The 17,789-nt window shown below is 39.1% G+C and overlaps 1 protein-coding gene and 1 pseudogene across 3 annotated transcripts in view; both read right to left on the reverse strand.

The window, feature by feature from the left end:
• Positions 1–4,085: 4,085 nt before the first annotated feature.
• The window catches only part of GSNAP (gamma-soluble NSF attachment protein), a 92,544-nt gene continuing 78,840 nt past the window's right edge, over positions 4,086–17,789 (reverse strand). For all 3 annotated transcript variants that reach the window (XM_088952825.1, XM_088952826.1, XM_088952827.1), the window contains 2 exons: positions 9,764–9,893; positions 4,086–4,450 (listed from right to left, as the gene is read on the reverse strand). In XM_088952825.1, the coding sequence (XP_088808951.1) occupies positions 4,346–4,450; positions 9,764–9,893 (235 nt within the window). In that variant the 3' untranslated portion in view covers positions 4,086–4,345. The remainder of the gene's footprint in view (positions 4,451–9,763; positions 9,894–17,789) is intronic.
• Positions 7,012–9,233, reverse strand: LOC148846201 (NADH dehydrogenase [ubiquinone] flavoprotein 1, mitochondrial pseudogene; annotated as a pseudogene).

The following is a 17,789-nucleotide window of genomic DNA, read 5'->3' on the forward strand; positions in this document are numbered from 1 at the left end:
ATGAGCCTATTCTGGCACCCTTCCATTTGACACGCATCAGCCTTGTACAAGCCAACCAAATGCGTCTACATCAATAACTTAGAATCAATTATAGATGCATTGAAAAGCAATATTTTAATTTTTTATGATTATATATTATTTATTATTTTACGTAATTTATTGATTGCCACTGTCGCCAGTCATCAATTCATAGGGTCATGGCTTCATTGCAAATGATTTAAATCCAAGCTGAAGGTATGTTCTAATGCTTGATAATAATGAATTTAACATTTTTAATGTTTCAATCAATTGAGATGTGAATATCATGCATTTGTAAAGTTGTAGTCTTATTGGATAATATTTGTATTTTCCTTTTATGCTAATTGCAAATTAATTTTTCATTAAAACCATTCAAGTATATGGTTTTTATGTATATTTACCTTATTTATAGTCATTTTAGAATTAGTTTTAGAATCATTAATGCGTTTTTGAAATTTATTGAATTTACAGAACGTATCCATGTGCAACCAAAGCCCGCCTAATTGAATGGAGGCTGCCTTGACCACCAACCATGATTCAAGGAAGATCCAACAGTTAAGCATCCAAATCTTGCATACAATGACTGGATACAACCTATTAAATTTATACTTGGTTGATTGAGAAAGTCGACCAAACAAAGTTTTCACCAATCAATTTGATGAAGAAATGATATTGTAGGCACGACATTGTTATCCAGGGTAAGCGTGGAGGTATTTTTAAGGGACAGGTGTCAATTTTTTTGAGTGATTACTCAGTATGCTCTTTGTGTGTACTACCTGATCCGGACATCTCACAATGAGCACTTAGTACGAATTGTCAATCTACTTCACAATTGATGCCCGTGAATTTGGCATCAATTCACGGTCAGATGCATTCCCCCTGTACTTTGGGCCTAGAAAATTCTGATATGGGTTTGATTGGTACTTCTCCCTAGAAAAAAAGGAAGTAGGGATGTACAATCGGTCCGATTGGTAATTAAAACCGATAACCTAATCAATTATTTGAAGGGATGATAGATCCATCATATGGACGCAAATATCTTGTGGAATAAGGTGGGCGAATTTCAAAATTTTTCTCTCCCTTCAACTGGGAATCGCATTCCCTATTTAGAAAATCATATTTTCAATGATCAATCTTGAACCATAAATTGAACTAGATCTGAACCAAAAGGAGTAGGAGAGAGGTATACCTGATACGAAGAAGTAATATCTCCCAATGAAGGTGTTCACGCCCAAAGAAAATTCCAAAGACTGCTCCCACTGAAGATGGCGCAGTGCAGGATGGAGCAGAATTAGCAGTGTTCTTCTCCAAGAACCTTGTCCTTCGTAAGAAATAACAGGATGGCACGTGAGCACAGCTCCCTATCAGTTCTTTCACCAAGAACTGATATCAAGATCGAATCTTGACTTCTCTCACAACTGGAGATCGAACTGGCAATGTAGGTAGCAAGAAGAAGGAGGCGGCAAGAAATAATTCTGCAGGGTTGCTTGGTTCTTTCTTCTATGATTTTTCAGCTCTGAAGAGGGTGTGATTATGTGTCTCTAAAGGCTGCCGCCCCTTCCTTCTTTTGTAACCCTAAAGGATCAGCTCCTAATCCAATTAGGAGCTGCTTATCCAAATCTGATTTGGATCAGACATCCCTTTAGTTGATAAGGATAAACCCTTATCTTATCTACAGATTAGATTAGCATTCTCTTAATCTCATTAGGAGGTTTCTAGATCTGAATCACATTCAGATATGGATTCTCTGAGTTGATAGGGTTTAGACCCTATCCTATCTGCTAATCCATCTCAGAATTCATCCCACATTTAACTAATTAAATAGCCCAGTTCGAAATGGGCTTTAGGCCCATTAAGGTCATATGCTCACTTAACCTTCCTAATTGTTGCCCAGTTGGGCTTCCCTATATGGCGTGGGACCCAAGCATCAGCCACATGGGTTCGGCCCAGCCTTTGTTACAAGACTTGGCCAAATACACTGTTATGGACAGTGCACCCTCTGAAAACCATCAAATGGGCTCTATGTGCCCAACACTTAACTTAAGTGGTCCCTGTGCCAAGCCACCTTGTAACACCCAAGGACTGTGGGCAGATGCAAGATTAGCCCATCAGGTATTATCCTCAATGGTCTTACACTTAACCTCTCAGCCCATAATGATCAAACACTGCCCGACAAGAGAGAACCTCTCCCTCGGCTGCAAGGAACAGTATTGCACTCTCTACTTATATGAATCCCGAGAATTGAAACCTTTTGCAAACATTTTAGAAACTATAATATATATACTTTTATATCTCATATAAAATATATTTTGCAAAACAAATCTAAACGATTGAAATCGGCCGCTGACAGTCTTGGTTTCCATTAGTAAGAGTGCATCCCCGATCATTACCTTTGTCCGACAAAGGGGCTGATCCTGTCACTATGGTCACCCACTCAGATGAATTCTCAAACTGTCCCAACATACCTAGGTTTTGACCCCTGCTAAGGATCTCACTGATTGGTACATCAAAGATAGCCCAATCCGACACCTAGTGCAGTATCATAATCGAGTCTAGGGGTCAGGTGTAATTTTTCAGTTTTGCCCATTAATCTCTAAGGTCTAGGGAAATACTGGAAATCTGGTTGTGCCTAGGGTCTCACTCTGGTAGCTGAGACAGGCCACTCCAACCGACTTGGTGGCACAACAGTGTTAGCCTTATCAGGATAGGTCTCTCCAAACCGACCCACTGGCTATGAACATTCTAAACTAACACGAGTTTCATTAGGTGTCCAGTTTAAGGGCATTTTACAGAAACATACCAAGGGAACATGAATCAAATATATACTTTTATTCATTTATAATAAACTCATAATGTACATCATTCTGATTGAAGTTAAGGGCATACAAAACTGTCCAACATTATTCGGTTTGATCATTTTCTCCAACTGAATTCGATTTGGTTTGATCCAGTTTTCAGTTTGATTGGGCCCTAATTCCACCATAAATGACAAACATTGATCAATAATTAATAAATAATTTATAATTAATAAGTGTTATTAATTAAAAGTTAAAATGGCCCTAAAATCCATTAAAAGTTAGAATTCCCTGAAGCTCAATGGTTTTAATTGATTAGCTATTATTAATTAAAAGTTATGCCCAAAGCCTTATGCAAATGGGGAATTGGCAGATTAGGTATTTTTCAAAAACAATTAATAATTAATGAACAATTAGTGATTAATCTAGCTTCTTAATTAACAATAATTAATTAAAAATTATTCACAAACAATTAAAGCCTAATGGGAAATTTCCAAATTGATCATTAGAAAATATAATAATTAATTAGCATATATAGTATTAAATATATCACATTAAATATTTAATATACTTCACTAAATGAAAATTAATTCGGCTTTTGGTTCGGTTGAAAATCTCAACCAAACCAAACTAAAACCGAAAACCAATTTTTTTTTAAACAAAAATCAAACAATTAACTGAACCGAATTTACTTATTCAGTTTGGTTCAGTTCGGTTTTCAGTTTTAACAACCAAATTTGAACATCCCTAAAGGGAAGTCCGGAAGCTATCCCCTGAGAGTCCGGATCCCCACTAAACACCTAATTTGACCCCTTGATCAATCGAAACCACCCCATGAATTTTGATGAGGGAAACAAACATAAAAACATGGTTTTCCAACTGTCACTGTTTCGGTTGATCGGACCATTTGGCTCAAAAACCATCCAGGGCACCGGTTCCGTCACTGCTGACATGACCCTTTGCCAAAAATTGTTGACTTGATCAGCAACTCACTGACCTTGATGGTTGAACCATTGACCCATTTGACCCAGACAATAGTTTTTGGCTGTTTTTGTTTTAATTTTGTTTTAATTTTTTAAATTTCAAATGAACCATCTATTTGGACCAACAGTTGAACGTCTGACCTAGAAACCGGTGGTCAAAGCGGTTTCATTTCCGAGTCGACTAGCAGTGCTCCCTATCAACTTCTACTTACAGAACAAGTTCTACATTTTGCAGACGCTCTCGGGTAGTTACTTACTATCCAACCAATAGACTGCTGAGCTGCCAATGTTGGCATCAGAAATAGAACTCATCATTGGTTTACTGTTTATTAACTTGTATATGAATGGTTTATATGTGAATAGTCTACATAATTTTTTTTCAATATGACGCAACAGCTGTAATTATTAATGGGCAATATAGTAGTTTACACAAAACACACTTTCTCGTTTCAATATCTTGCAACATGCAAACCCTCCCGTATTACAACGTATTGAAAAGGTAAGACCAGTACGGAAGTATATTCGTAGAGCATTTTTAGTTCGACAAATTTAAGTGAGGTCATTTTCATCAAGAGGCTCTTCTTCTTCCTTGGTTGTTTCGGCTTTGAGCACACTTACATCACCAGTGGGTAGCTTCCTTGCGAGCCTGATAATCTGCAAACATTTCAAAAGGGCAAATGGTGAACAAACCGTAAAGCATCATCCTTTGGGTTGGGGAGGGGGCTTGCCATACATGGGGAATGAGGTAAAAGAGACTATTGCATACGAAATCAAAACCAAAACATAAATAAATATATGAACATAAATTAAAATCCAACCAGCAAGGACAAACTCAGAAATTTCATGCCCAATCAGCAGGCAACTTCATTGACCATTGAAGGTTAGAGAAGCTTAAGGATGTTTGTTTATGGAAAACAATTGCAAGGATGGTTTAGTGATTGGCACAAGGCTTCAGATGCTTGTGAGAATGTAGATTCTGAGACTAAATCTTGAGATTTATTTGTGAAAGACATTCCTCCAAATTCAAAGAACAAAGCCTAGGGAAGAGAATATGATTGATTTGGATAGAATTTAGTGGATTCGAGAGGTGTAGCCATGGAGGAATTAGGTAAGAGTCTGGTTGAGACGAGGAATGCTTGATGAAGTGCAAAAGTTGATAAACATGTGGATATTGACAGGGATTTCAAAAAAGAAATTGAGGTAACAGTTTGGGTCTATTCTTTTTTGGAGAAGAGATTTGCCAGAAAGATGTTCAGGGAGTTAGAAGAGAAAATGAAAAGTATAGAATGTCAGATCCAGACTATTAAAACTACAAGTAGGAGACAAGGGAATGGAGGCTAAAAGGAAGGAATGTTCAGAAACAAGAAAAAAGCATAACCAGGCCAAAGTATTTTGAGACTTCAATTGCAGGAAATAAGGTGAGTGTTAAATGTCAAACTTTTCAGAGTGGAAGAAAGACCGGGTACAGTTGGCAGAATTGCAAAATATAGTTTCAGTGACATGCCAGAATGGTGTCATAGTTGTCAAGGCGACGCCTAGGCGACAAGGCGCCCTTTGAGGTTCACCTCGCCTAATCGCCAAGCAGTTTTGTACTATGTATTGTAAAATACTTTTTTATTCTTTATTTTTTGACATTATAATTATAAAATAGGCACTATTAAACTAAAATATTCATTTTGTGTGTTTATATACTAATTTGTTTTTATTATTTTCTTATTTGTTAGGATTTAATCAATACAAACATTGCTAAATGATGTATTGAACCCTCAAAGACTTTAAAACGTGAACCAACAAAATAAGGAAGAACTTAAAATTTTGTCTAATCAACACATTTTCTATACTTTAACATGAAAATTATGAATAATTATTAAGGAAATATGGCTATGGTACCTAGGGAACTGCCCTAGGATCTATGTTTTCTATATAAAAAATCCATCGCCTAGGCGGGCTAGGTGACAAGGCACCCCTAACGCCCAGCCTTGCCTTGGTGCCTCGAAAACTACAAATGGTATAAAGGAAAACAGAAGAGGAGGGCTGATGATATTGTGACTCTGGAGTTTGAGAAGGGGGAGGTATTAGAACAAGTAGAAAGTAGTGAAGAAAGAGGTGCCAAGCGCTTGATGGGTAAATACTCGTATCCATGTCCTTTAATGATTTTTTTCTTTACTTTAAAAGAGGATGAACAATGAAACATACCAATAATATTTCCTCAAAACCAAAATAGATAAGCACATATTACCATATTAAATGGGATACAAGTACTCGTATCTATGTTCTAGATCTTAAGAAATGGAGAATAGTATCTTGTTCTCAACATCCACATTATATCTATACCTTGGCATATTAGATTGTTCCCAATTTCTTAGGTGATCATTTTTTGGAATCCCCAGCTCCCATGAAAAGCCCCTAATTATTTTCTTTTCCACTCTTTTTTTTTCTTAGGGCCAGTAAACATGAATAATGGCACTCAAGAAACTTGAAATTACAAGGTTTCAAGCAAAACAAAGGTGATTATTGGTTGTTCGACTTTTTCCCTTTTTCTCTGTTTAGATCAATGAGAAAGAATTTAAGAGAAGGTAAGAGTACATAGCCAAGGATCACAAAAGTATGAAATCAATATAAGAGAACCGAACAAAGAAGAAACACAAACCAAAGTGCAATAAGCTGCCCCTCACAAGCAATGGGGAACCATGGTTCTACTAGAAAACTCCAATTTCTCCATTTAAGTCAATGTAAATGTGCCGAAGTGCAATGCTTCATGTATTATGAAGATAGATGCATCAGCATCCAATAAAAATATTCAATAGAACAATTTGAATCATTGAAACAGCATCAGTCTTACCATATGATCAAGGTTTGAAATGGTGTTTGAGTGAGAAACAAGAACATCAACAAAGGAACTTGACACACAATTCTCAGACTCACAGCAGAATTCACACAACTAGAACATCAACAAAGGAACTGGTGTTCATTCAGAAGAAAAGAACATTAACAGTTGGTCGGTTCTTCGAGAGACCGCCGGCTCTCCCAATCACTCACAGTATTCTTCACTCAACAAAAGCCTCCCTCCCCCATCCCCCAAAGCCCCTTCTTATACTCTTCTCACAGCATAACTGACTCCCTCAATAAATGCCCAGCTGGCCAAGTTATAAATGCCCAACACTCTTCTTATTCCTAACTGACATAGCTATAAATGCCTCAAGACTCTCCTTATTCCCTGCAGCTATAATTGGCACCATGTGATTAATTGTTCAATTATTTCCCCCCCTTAGCCGATTGTTGACCTTTCCTGTTCCTGGCATACGTAAGGTTAATTGGGGGCCTATCATTACCCGCCGCCCAAAGTCTAACCTTGTCTTCAAGGTTAAAATGAGGAAATTGGTCTCAAAATTAGTCAAAAGGCTTCCAAGAATCTTCAAAATCAGGCAGGCCTTTACAATGAATAATCACTTCCAAACCAGTAACTCCAGGCATAGTGGATGGACGCACACCGCGCACTGATATGTCCCTGCACAGGCCAAGCAGCAGCATCACCCAATGCACAGATGGTGTGTCTTCTTTGTCACCTCTTGAAGCATGTCTATTTCCTCCAGCTTCGCGTTTCCCACCTTCAGCCTCTCCATGATCATCCACAACCAACCTGTCCCCTCCCTACATGGTGTGCACTACCCACAACTTTCATGCTTATAGAAGTAAGAGAGCCTAGCAATTGCATCCACAATATCAGTTGACTTGTCCATCACAATTACAACAGCTGTCCCTAAACCCGTTTGGACAGCCTTGAGTGCATCATAATCCATCAACACATCATCACATATGTGCTTTGGAATCAGTGGAACAGAAGAACCCCCTGGTATCATTGTAAGCAAATTATCCCATCCACCTCTAACTCCTCCACTGTGCCTCTCTATCAGCTCCTTCAATGGAATACTCATCTCCTCTTCAACTATACAAGGCTTATTTACGTGGCCTGAGATACAGAATAGCTTTGTCCCAGAATTGTTCTTCCTGCCAAAACTAGCAAACCATTCAGGACCACGCCTTAAAATGGTGGGGAAAACAGCCACGGTTTCAACATTTGTAACAGTTGTTGGACATCCATATAGCCCTGCATTAGCTGGAAAAGGAGGCTTCAACCTTCGTTTTCCTTGTTTTCCTTCAAGGCTTTCCAACAATGCTGTCTCTTCTCCACAAATGTAAGCATCAACTCCATAGTGGATATGAACATCAAAATCATATCTAGATCCACATGCATTTTTTCCCAAAAGTCCAGCTTGATAAGCTTCCCTCCTTGCCTTCTCAAGGTTTTTCCGCTCATTTACATACTCTCCCCTTATGTAGATATAAGCAGCAGTGGCCCCATACCAACCCCTGCAATCAGGCAACCCTCTAGTAGTTTATGTGGGTCATGGCGCATAATTTCTCTGTCCTTACATGTTCCTGGCTCACTCTCATCAGCATTGACAACAAGATAAGAAGGACGGCCATCAGATACTTTTGGCATGAAAGACCACTTCAGGCCAGATGGAAAACCAGCTCCACCACGGCCTCGAAGACCAGATTTCTTCATTTCATTGACAATTCAATTAGAGCCCTTAAGTACCAAGTCTTTAGTTCTATACCAGTCACCCCGCTTCATGGCACCGTTCAAGAAAGGGTCGTGCAACCCATTAACAAATGTTGCTTCAAGGACTGATTCTGGCAGGTCACGTAAGGGAGCGGAGAGCACCTCGAATTGGTGACGATATTCCTTAACAGTAGTAGATTGATGTAATGATAAAAGCTGCTCCTGTAAATTTCCCTCTTGAGTCGATCGAAAACGTTCAGGGAGGAGCTCCTTGAATTCTGCCCAACTACGAAAAGGTCGCCGACCATCTTCCCAGTAATACCACGCCAATGCATCACCCTCTAAATAGACAACGGCCGCTCGCAAACGCTCCGCCGGAAGCAAGCCATTAATCTCAAAATAGCGCTCCGCGCGAAAAATCCAGCCGTCTGGATTTTCCCCATCAAAAAAAGGTAACTCCAACTTCCAAGGAAGTGAATCAAAAGTATGTTCCGGTACCGACATCGAAGAAGACGTCGGAAAAGCTGCACTCTTCCCTTTGTCATCCGCACGACTCGATGCGACTAAAGGAGCAATGTCAGTCATAGACAAAGGAGCTGAATAGGCCTGTTGCTGAAGCAACAGATCAAAACGTTTCACTAGATCTTGAACACCTCCTTCCAGAGATTGTACCGAGCTTTCCAGAGACGAGATCTTCGAAAGTCCAGTTGCTACCTTATCTGGATCGAGTCGCTGAAACTCATTGCGTAAGCCATCCATCTCCAAATGAAATCTAGAATGCAGGGAAGACAAGCGTTCTTCGAAACCCTCCACTTGCGATACCACTTCCTTAGCTGTCACCATGGCCGAGGAAAGACGAGCTCTGATACCACAGTTATGTCTCCGAAACTTGATATACAATTCTTAGACTCACAGCAGAATTCAAACAACTAGAACATCAACAAAGGAACTGGTGTTCATACAGAAGAAAAGAAGAACATTAACAGTTGGCCGGTTCTTCGAGAGACCACCGGCTCTCCCAATCATTCACAGTCTTCTTCACTCAACAAAAGCCTCCCTCCCCCATCCCCCAAAGCCCCTTCTTATACTCTTCTCACAGCATAACTGACTCCCTCAATAAATGCCCAGCTGGCCAAGTTATAAATGCCCAACACTCTTCTTATTCCTAACTGACATAGCTATAAATGCCTCAAGACTCTCCTTATTCCCTATTCCCTGCAGCTATAATTGCCCCCATGTGATTAATTGTTCAATTATTCCCCCCCCCCCTAGCCAATTGTTGACCTTTCCTCTTCCTGGCATACGTAAGGTTAATTGGGGGCCTATCAGATAGATGCATCAGCATCCAATAAAAATATTCAATAGAACAATTTGAATCATTGAAACAGCATCAGTCTTACCATATGATCAAGGTTTGAAATGGTGCTTGAGTGAGAAACACGTTCGATTTCTTCAATGTCCCCTTCTGCATAAGCAAATAGAAGCTTACTGGCACAACGGTTCTGGTCACTATTAAGGAAAGCATCAATCCTGAAAATTACATGCCAAGAGCAGCAAGTTACATTTGAGCATTTGATCTAACACAAAATAGGCATGCAAGACCAGCAAGACAAAATCATCATTAAACAATATATATCAGCTCATTAACCATTTTCACTTATTATGCATAGCCCTAAAAGATTCATGACAACTAGTAGCTATCCCACCAGCTCATGTAATGTTTCCCCACACATGACCTGAGCTCTTTTTTCAACAAGTTTTGTCATTACATAGAAAGGTTAGGATCCCACAATCAGTTTGATTGAGGCTGTATCCTATGATCCTATCATCAATTTCCTACTAAGAGTCTACGATAAGCTATTTACAACATTATCTCTCTACTTGTTTCCCAAGAGAATAGGTAAAGTTACTTCAATTGGACATGGAAATCAATGGATGTTGACAAGAATATAGGAGGTAAGTGTTAGACAGTTTTGTATGCCCTTAGCTTCAATCAAAATTGATGTACTTTATGAGTTTATTGTAAATGAATAAAAGTACATATTTGATTCATGTTCCCTTGGTATGTTTCTGTGTATTACCCTTAAACTGGACACTTATTGAGACTCGTGTTAGTTTTGAATGTTCACAGCCAGTGGGTCAGTCTGGGGAGACCTATCCTGACAAGGCTGATACTATGGTGCCACCAAGTCGGTTGGGGTGGATTGTCTCAGCTAACGGGGTGAGACCCTAGGCACATACAGTGTGGGATTAATTGAATCTTTGAATTGGACCAGATTTTCAGTATTGCCCTGGACCTTGGAGATTGATAGGCAAAACTGAAAAATTACACCCGACCCCTAGACTCGATTATGATACTACACTATGTGTCGGATCGGGCTGTCTTTGATGTACCAATCAGTGAGATCCTTAGCGGGGGTCAAAACCTGGGTATATTGGGACAATCCGAGAATTCATCTGAGTGGGTGATCATAGTGACAGGATCAGCCCCTTTGTCGGACAAAGGTAATGATCGGGGATGCATTCTCACTGTTGGAAACCAAGACTGCCGGCAGCCGATTTCAACCGTTGAAATTTGTTTTTGCGAAGTATATTTTATATGAGATATAAAAGTATATACATTATGGTTTCTAAAATGTTTGCAAAAGGTTTTAATTCCCGGGATCCATATAAGTGGAGAGTGCAACACTGTTCCTTGCAACCGAGGGAGAGGTCCTCTCTTGTCGGGCAGTGTATGATCATTATGGGCTGAGAGGTTAAGTGTAAGACCATTGAGGATAATACCTGATGGGCTAATCTTGCATCTGCCCACAGTCCCTGGGTGTTACAAGGTGGCTTGGCCCAGGGACCACTTAGGGTAAGTGTTGGGCCCATAGAGCCCATTTGATGGATTTCAGGGGGTGCACTGTCTTTAACAGTGTATTCAACCAGGCCTTGTAACAAAGACTGGGCCGAACCCATGTGGCTGATGTGTAGATCAATGCTTGGGTCCCACGCCATACAAGGAAGCCCAACTGGGCAGCAGTTAGGAAGGTTAAGTGAGCACATAAGCTTAATGGGCCTAAAGCCAATTTCGAACTGGGCTATTAATTTAGTTAATTAAAGGGGCGAATTCTGAGATGGATTAGCAGTTAGGATAGGGTCTTAATCCTATCCACTCAGAGAGTCCAGATCTAGAAACCTCCTAATAAGATTAGGATAAAGCTAATCTAATCTACAGATAAGATAAGGGTTTATCCTTATCATTAGAAGAGAAAGCTGATCCAAATATGATTTGGATAAGCACCTCCTAATGGGATTAGGAGCTGATCTTTTCAAGTTAACAAAAGGAAGGAGGGGGCGGCAGCTTTGAGAGAGACCAGGAAACACATCAGATCCTCTTTAGTGCTGAAATCAAGAAGAGAGAATTCTGCACCCTGCGAATACTCTCTTGCCGCCCTGTTTTCTAGTTCGATCTCCAGCTGTGGGAGAAGTCAAGATTGGATCTTGACATCAATTATTTGAGAAAGGATTGAAAAGGGAGCTGTGCTCACGTTCCATCCTACTGTTTCTTGCGAAGGACAGAGTTCTTGGGGAAGAACACTGCTGATTCTGCTCTATCCTGCACTACGCCATCTTCAGTGGGAGCAGTCTTTGGATCCTTCCTTGGGCGTGAACACCTTCGTTGGGAGATATTGCTTCTCCGTATCAGGTATCATTCTCTCCCATTCCTTTTGGTTCAGATCTGGTTCAGTTTAAAGTTCAAGATTTATCCTTAAAAATATGATTTTCTAAATAGGGAATGTGATTCCTAGTTGAAGGGAGAGAAAAATTTTTGAAATTCGCCCCTTATTCCGCAATCTTTGGGCGTCCATGTGATGGATCTCTCAACCCTTCAGTAAGATGGTTATTTCCAAGAGGATAAAATACTACATATCTCTTGGAAAATTAAGTCAGCTACTGATGGGGATCAGTCCATACATTATAAGGCCTATTCTCATAAGAAGAAGGCCAACAAACAGGTTCTGATTTGGCATGGAGAAGACTCTTGGGACTTGGACTGATCTGGTCAGGGGTATCATCGTCATTTTGACCAGCCCAATGTGGGCTTGGGCTATAGCGTCTTGTTCCTCTAGCTTAGTAGTGCTTGCCTTTCAATTTTAGTTTATTTGCATTGGTAGATAGAAAGTTATTGTGTTTCTTGATACACAAGACAAAGAATGACACTTTTTGTAATTATGGTGAACTGTGTTCCGGACCACACAAGTCACTTTATAAATAGATGTATTCTCTTCCTTTTGAAGCTAATGAATGAATGAAGATTTCTCAAGAGCTCTCTTGCTGTATGGAGTGATTCCTACAAAACCCTAAAGTGATTCTAGGACCCCTTGAGGTGATTCCTTGGGATATATCTCTCTTTTCTTAAGAGCCTCTTTCTTCCTCTCTCGTTTCTGTTTTCTGATAGCTTGTTCTAGCCCCACTGCATCAGCTACACTTATTCATTTAATTAAATTTACTAAGTATGCAATTTCTCTTATTGTTCTAGCTCCTAGCACTTTCATGAGAGTTATGACTCAAGTACTTCGTCCTTTTATTGGTCATTTCTTGGTTGTTTACTTTGATGACATTCTTGTATACAATCATACACCTGATGATCATCATGACCATTTACGTCAAGTGATGAGAGTCTTGTGCCAGGAAAAGCTCTACATCAACTTAAAGTGCTCTTTTATGACACCTACTGTTATTGCTTTAGGATTTGTTATATCCTCTGAAGGTGTCAAGGCTGATCCTGACAAGGTGAAAGCTATACTTGATTGGCCCACCCTCACTAACATCCATGAAGTGAGAAGCCTTCATGGATTGGCTACTTTTTATAGGCGTTTCATAAGGAATTTCAGCACTCTTATGGCACCAATTACAGAAGTTATGAAAAAGGGGGAATTTGTTTGGTCTAAGGCTGCAACAAAAGCCTTTGAGACTATCAAGCAAAGGATGACTGAGACCCCATTGTTACAATTGCCCAACTTTTCAAAAATCTGAGGTGTTTTGTGATGCTTCCCAAGTTGGAATAGGTGGTGTGCTTATGCAAGAAGGGCATCCTATAGCTTTTCACAATGAAAAACTTAATGAACTAGACAAAAGTACTCAACATATGACAAAGAATTCTATGTTGTTGTGCAATGTCTTTGACATTGGCATCATTATTTAATTTCTTAAGAGTTTGTTTTGCATTTAAATCATGAGACACTCAAATATCTCAAATTTCATAAACATCTTAGTAGTCAACATCAGAAATGGGCTGAATTTTTAGTAGAATATAACTTTGTGATTAAGCATACAGCTGGTGTTGAGAACCGAGTAGTTGATGCATTGAGCCAAGTGGTGTATATACTTCATTCTATGTCTATACAGGTTGTGGGGTTCGATCAGTTGAAGCAAGATTATGCTAGTTGCAAGGATTTCAGCATCATTTATGGTTCTTTACAAGCTGGACAACAATCTAAATATCATGGCTTTTCTATCCATGATGGTTATTTGTTCAAGGGAACTTGCTTGTTTGTTCCTAGCACTTCACTATGTGATTATGTTATATGGGAGTTGCATGCAGGTGGAATTGTTGGGCATTTTGGTCGGAATAAAATCATTGCTATGGTAGAAGATCGCTTTTACTGGCCTAGCCTTAACGCTGATGTTGATTGTGTGATCAAACAGTGCAGAATTTGTCAATTGGCAAAAGGGAGAGAAAAATATAGGGTTGTACACCTCTTTACCAATTCCACATGAGCCATGGCAAGATCTCTCCATGGATTTTGTCCTAGGTCTGCCCAAGACAATAAGGTGTCTTGATGCACAAGACAAAGACTGGTACTTTTTGTAATTATGGTGAACAGTGTTCCGGGCCACACAAGTCACTCTATAAATAGATGTATTCTCTTCCTTTTGAAGCTAATGAATGAATGAAGATTTCTTAAGAGCTCTCTTGCTGTATGGTGTGATTCCTACAAACCCTAGAGTGATTCTAGGACCCCTTGGAATGATTCCTTGGGATTTCTCTCTTTTCTCTTTCTCTACCCTTTCTACTCTTTCTTCCTCTCTTGTTTCTGTTTTCTGATAGCTTGTTCAAGCCCCACTGCATGAGCTACACTTATTCATTTAATTAAATTTACTAAGTATGCAGTTTCTCTTTATACTGTACAGAATCAACATTTTTATACTCACATTCAAAATAGGTACCATATTTCAATTTATTAATTATACATTATTCATATTTTAATTCATTTCTTGATGATATTAACTAAATCATGTACAATGGAAAAAGATGTAGGGGATTAATTGTAAAAAGATTTGTAGTTAACGCAACACATTTACAGTTTCAAATGAAAATGCTTGCAAGTGGAGAGAATGGTTTTGCTTGGATTGGTATGTCCAAATTGTAAGAAAAAACTATCAGCCCCATTCTGATTTGGTTCATTGGTTGATCTCGTAATTTAGGTGCTTTCATGAAACAACCCTCTATTAGTTTAATGTCTATCATAGACCATAATAGACAGGCAACCTTCTAAGTTAGCTAACTTTTCAGCACTTTGGCTTAGTTTAATGTCTATCATAGACCACAATAGACAGGCAACCTTCTAAGTTAGCTAACTTTTCAGCACTTTGGCAAACAGGAACTCTGTGTCACCCAGAAGCTATAGGAGGTCATTGGCATTAACTACTTTGGGTAGCAATCAAAAATATGTTTCTTAACACCAAAAATTGAGGAAACTAACAGTCTTACATAAAGGTTAGATCACATCTTAGATTGAAAAAGCAAACTTGACAACCTCACAACACTGTCTACCAAAATCAGAGCCCTAGCCTTCATCTGGACAGAGTAACAGTTTTGCAGGAAATGTTTTTGTCTCATATGATCTAGGGAGGTTTGGAGGAGTGGGATTTGAAAGTGCCTTAGGCATTTTGGGAAAAAAATACAATTTTTTATGAAGTGTGGTTCAATGAAACTAAGAGACAGATTTTAGTGGGAATTTATAGAGTTGTATAGATGTATCTTCTTCATGTTGGGTATGTCTACTGTAAGGTACCATGGAATTTCATCAAGAATTTGAAGGATAATTAAATTTCTATTAGCAGCTCTAAGAGTCCATGAACCATTGCTCCATACTATGATTCTGCCCTTGAGATAGACACAATTAATTGTTTCCTACACCTCCATAAGACAATGTTGCCTCCAATACATTATCCAAAAACAATAACATCTATCCACCTTGAAATGACTGCTTTACATATAAAATTCCTTTTCCTGGATATTCCTTTAGATGACAGACATATGATCCTATCCGCGGCTTAAATAGGAGTGGTTCTTGGCCAATGCATAAATTTACTAAGTTCGTAACATATAATATGTCTGGTTTGGTAAAGAATAAGTATAGCACTTGAGCCACTAATCTCTTAAAGACTCCTTTGTCTAGAAGAATATCACCATCATCTACCCCTGCCTTCTAATTAGGGTCAACAAGAGTTTAAGTAGGTTTCACTCCCAGCTTGCCAGTGATGGGAATCAACTTAAGGTGTGTTAAGAGAACCAAAGTTGCTCCTACGCTTACTTGGAACCATTATGATAACATGGGACCCACATGGAAGCTGGATAAGTTGTGGGATCAACTTGGAAAGATCCTAGGTTCTCATCCCACCTTAAGATGCTCTTCTTGTGGTTGAGATTGCAGCTGGACAGGGTTCATTTGGCTTTCCAACATTTTAGGATAGCAGGGCTATTTTGTAATTTTTCATACTTAAGAGTTATGATTAGGAACATGTCTCAATCTAGAATTTTTCCTTTATTTAGTATTCTGTATTTTTAGTTGCTTGGAGCAGGTTTAGTCTAATTTAGCTTATTTTGTTAATCTTACTTGTGGGACAAGTTTCTTCCTTAGGAAGCTTCTACTTATTAGCTTGTAAGGCGCCTTAGAGACTGAATTTTAGGATGATGAACAAAGAAGGCTTCTCTACAAGAATTTTGTGCTGTCAACAATTTAAGGGTGTGGTTGCCTAGGGTTATTTTTCTTGCATCCCTCTCCTCTCTAAGTCTGGATTAGCTAAACTTGATAGTCTGTGTTAGGGGTTGCTTAACAAATCAGAAGAGCCCACATCAATATTGGACACTTCATCCTATAATAACGTGAGAACATGGCCTGGTTGGCATCTCTTACTTTTTCCTTATTTTTAACAAAACTAAAAAGATTAAAGTTAAGAAGGTTAACTGAACCAATTTGTTTTGGTTAACCAAGAAAAAAACGACGATTAACTGAACCGACTGATATATATATATATATATATATATATACATATGTATGTATGTATATACATATATATATGTATATGTATATGTATATTATATGTATATCTATTTGATATATGTCACATATTATCTAAATGTTATATATAAATATATATGCATTATATATACATATTGTTTTTGTGGTCGTAAGGTGACGGAGGTTGGTCAAAGTCTCCGAAGGTCCGGAGAGAATGGCAGAAAAGAGAGAACGTGGGGAGAAATACTGGTTGTAGAGGATGGTGGGAGAAGAGCAGAGAAGAGATGATAAGAGAGAGAGGTCCACTAAGAAACTCTAGGGTCAAGGTTATACGATTCTCTGACGTGGGGGAGTGTTATTCCCCCTTTTTATAGAGAGGACCCCAAGGCTATAAGAGGAAGGATCTAAAAGAGACTTATCCTATTAGGAAAGGGGATCTTTATCTTTATGTCGACTATTAAGGAAGCACCATTGGGATTTCGCCACGTGTCCAACGAGATCCTTTAAGGACAGTTTCCCTTTTCCTAAAGATTCTTGCATGACATATGTAGGCTATGTCCCCTTACAGGTTTCCCTGTGGACATGTGTCAAGGGCAAGACCTGGATTTGACTGATGTGCTTGGGTGTTCTGCTCGATCGCCTCTAAGGCGCCTTGTCACGGTTGGTTGTGAATAGAGGGAATGCCAATCTCCCATAGGTGGGTTCACTGGCCTCGAGGTCTATCCTCCGTTCATTACAGTAGGAGTTGCCATTTCATGCTCATTGCGAAGTGCTGATAGTGCATTGGGCTCTTGCGATATCATTTTATGTTCATCGCAAGTCTCAAGTGATGTTGATTTCTTATCGCAGGTCTAGGAAGTGTTTTATGTTCATCTTAGGTCTCAGATAACACTTCATGCTCATCTCACGTGTAGGATGGCTTTCTGTGCTCATCACAAGTGTGTGGGCCTTACATAACTTTGATAAAGTGTCATTGTGCCATTTCAAAGGTGTCTCGATTGGGATTTCTCCATTTTTCTTTTAACATCCTCACTGTAGTCCCGGTGATAGTGAACTGTACTTACATTAGCCCCCCTGCTTTTTGATAAGTGTATTATTGTCAATAAGCATCCTTTATGGTTTGCTTTGCTTG

Source organism: Nelumbo lutea, chromosome 7 (assembly GCF_056320005.1).
Source record: "Nelumbo lutea isolate HS-2025 chromosome 7, American lotus-T2T, whole genome shotgun sequence".
In the NCBI taxonomy this organism is placed as follows: Eukaryota; Viridiplantae; Streptophyta; class Magnoliopsida; order Proteales; family Nelumbonaceae; genus Nelumbo; species Nelumbo lutea.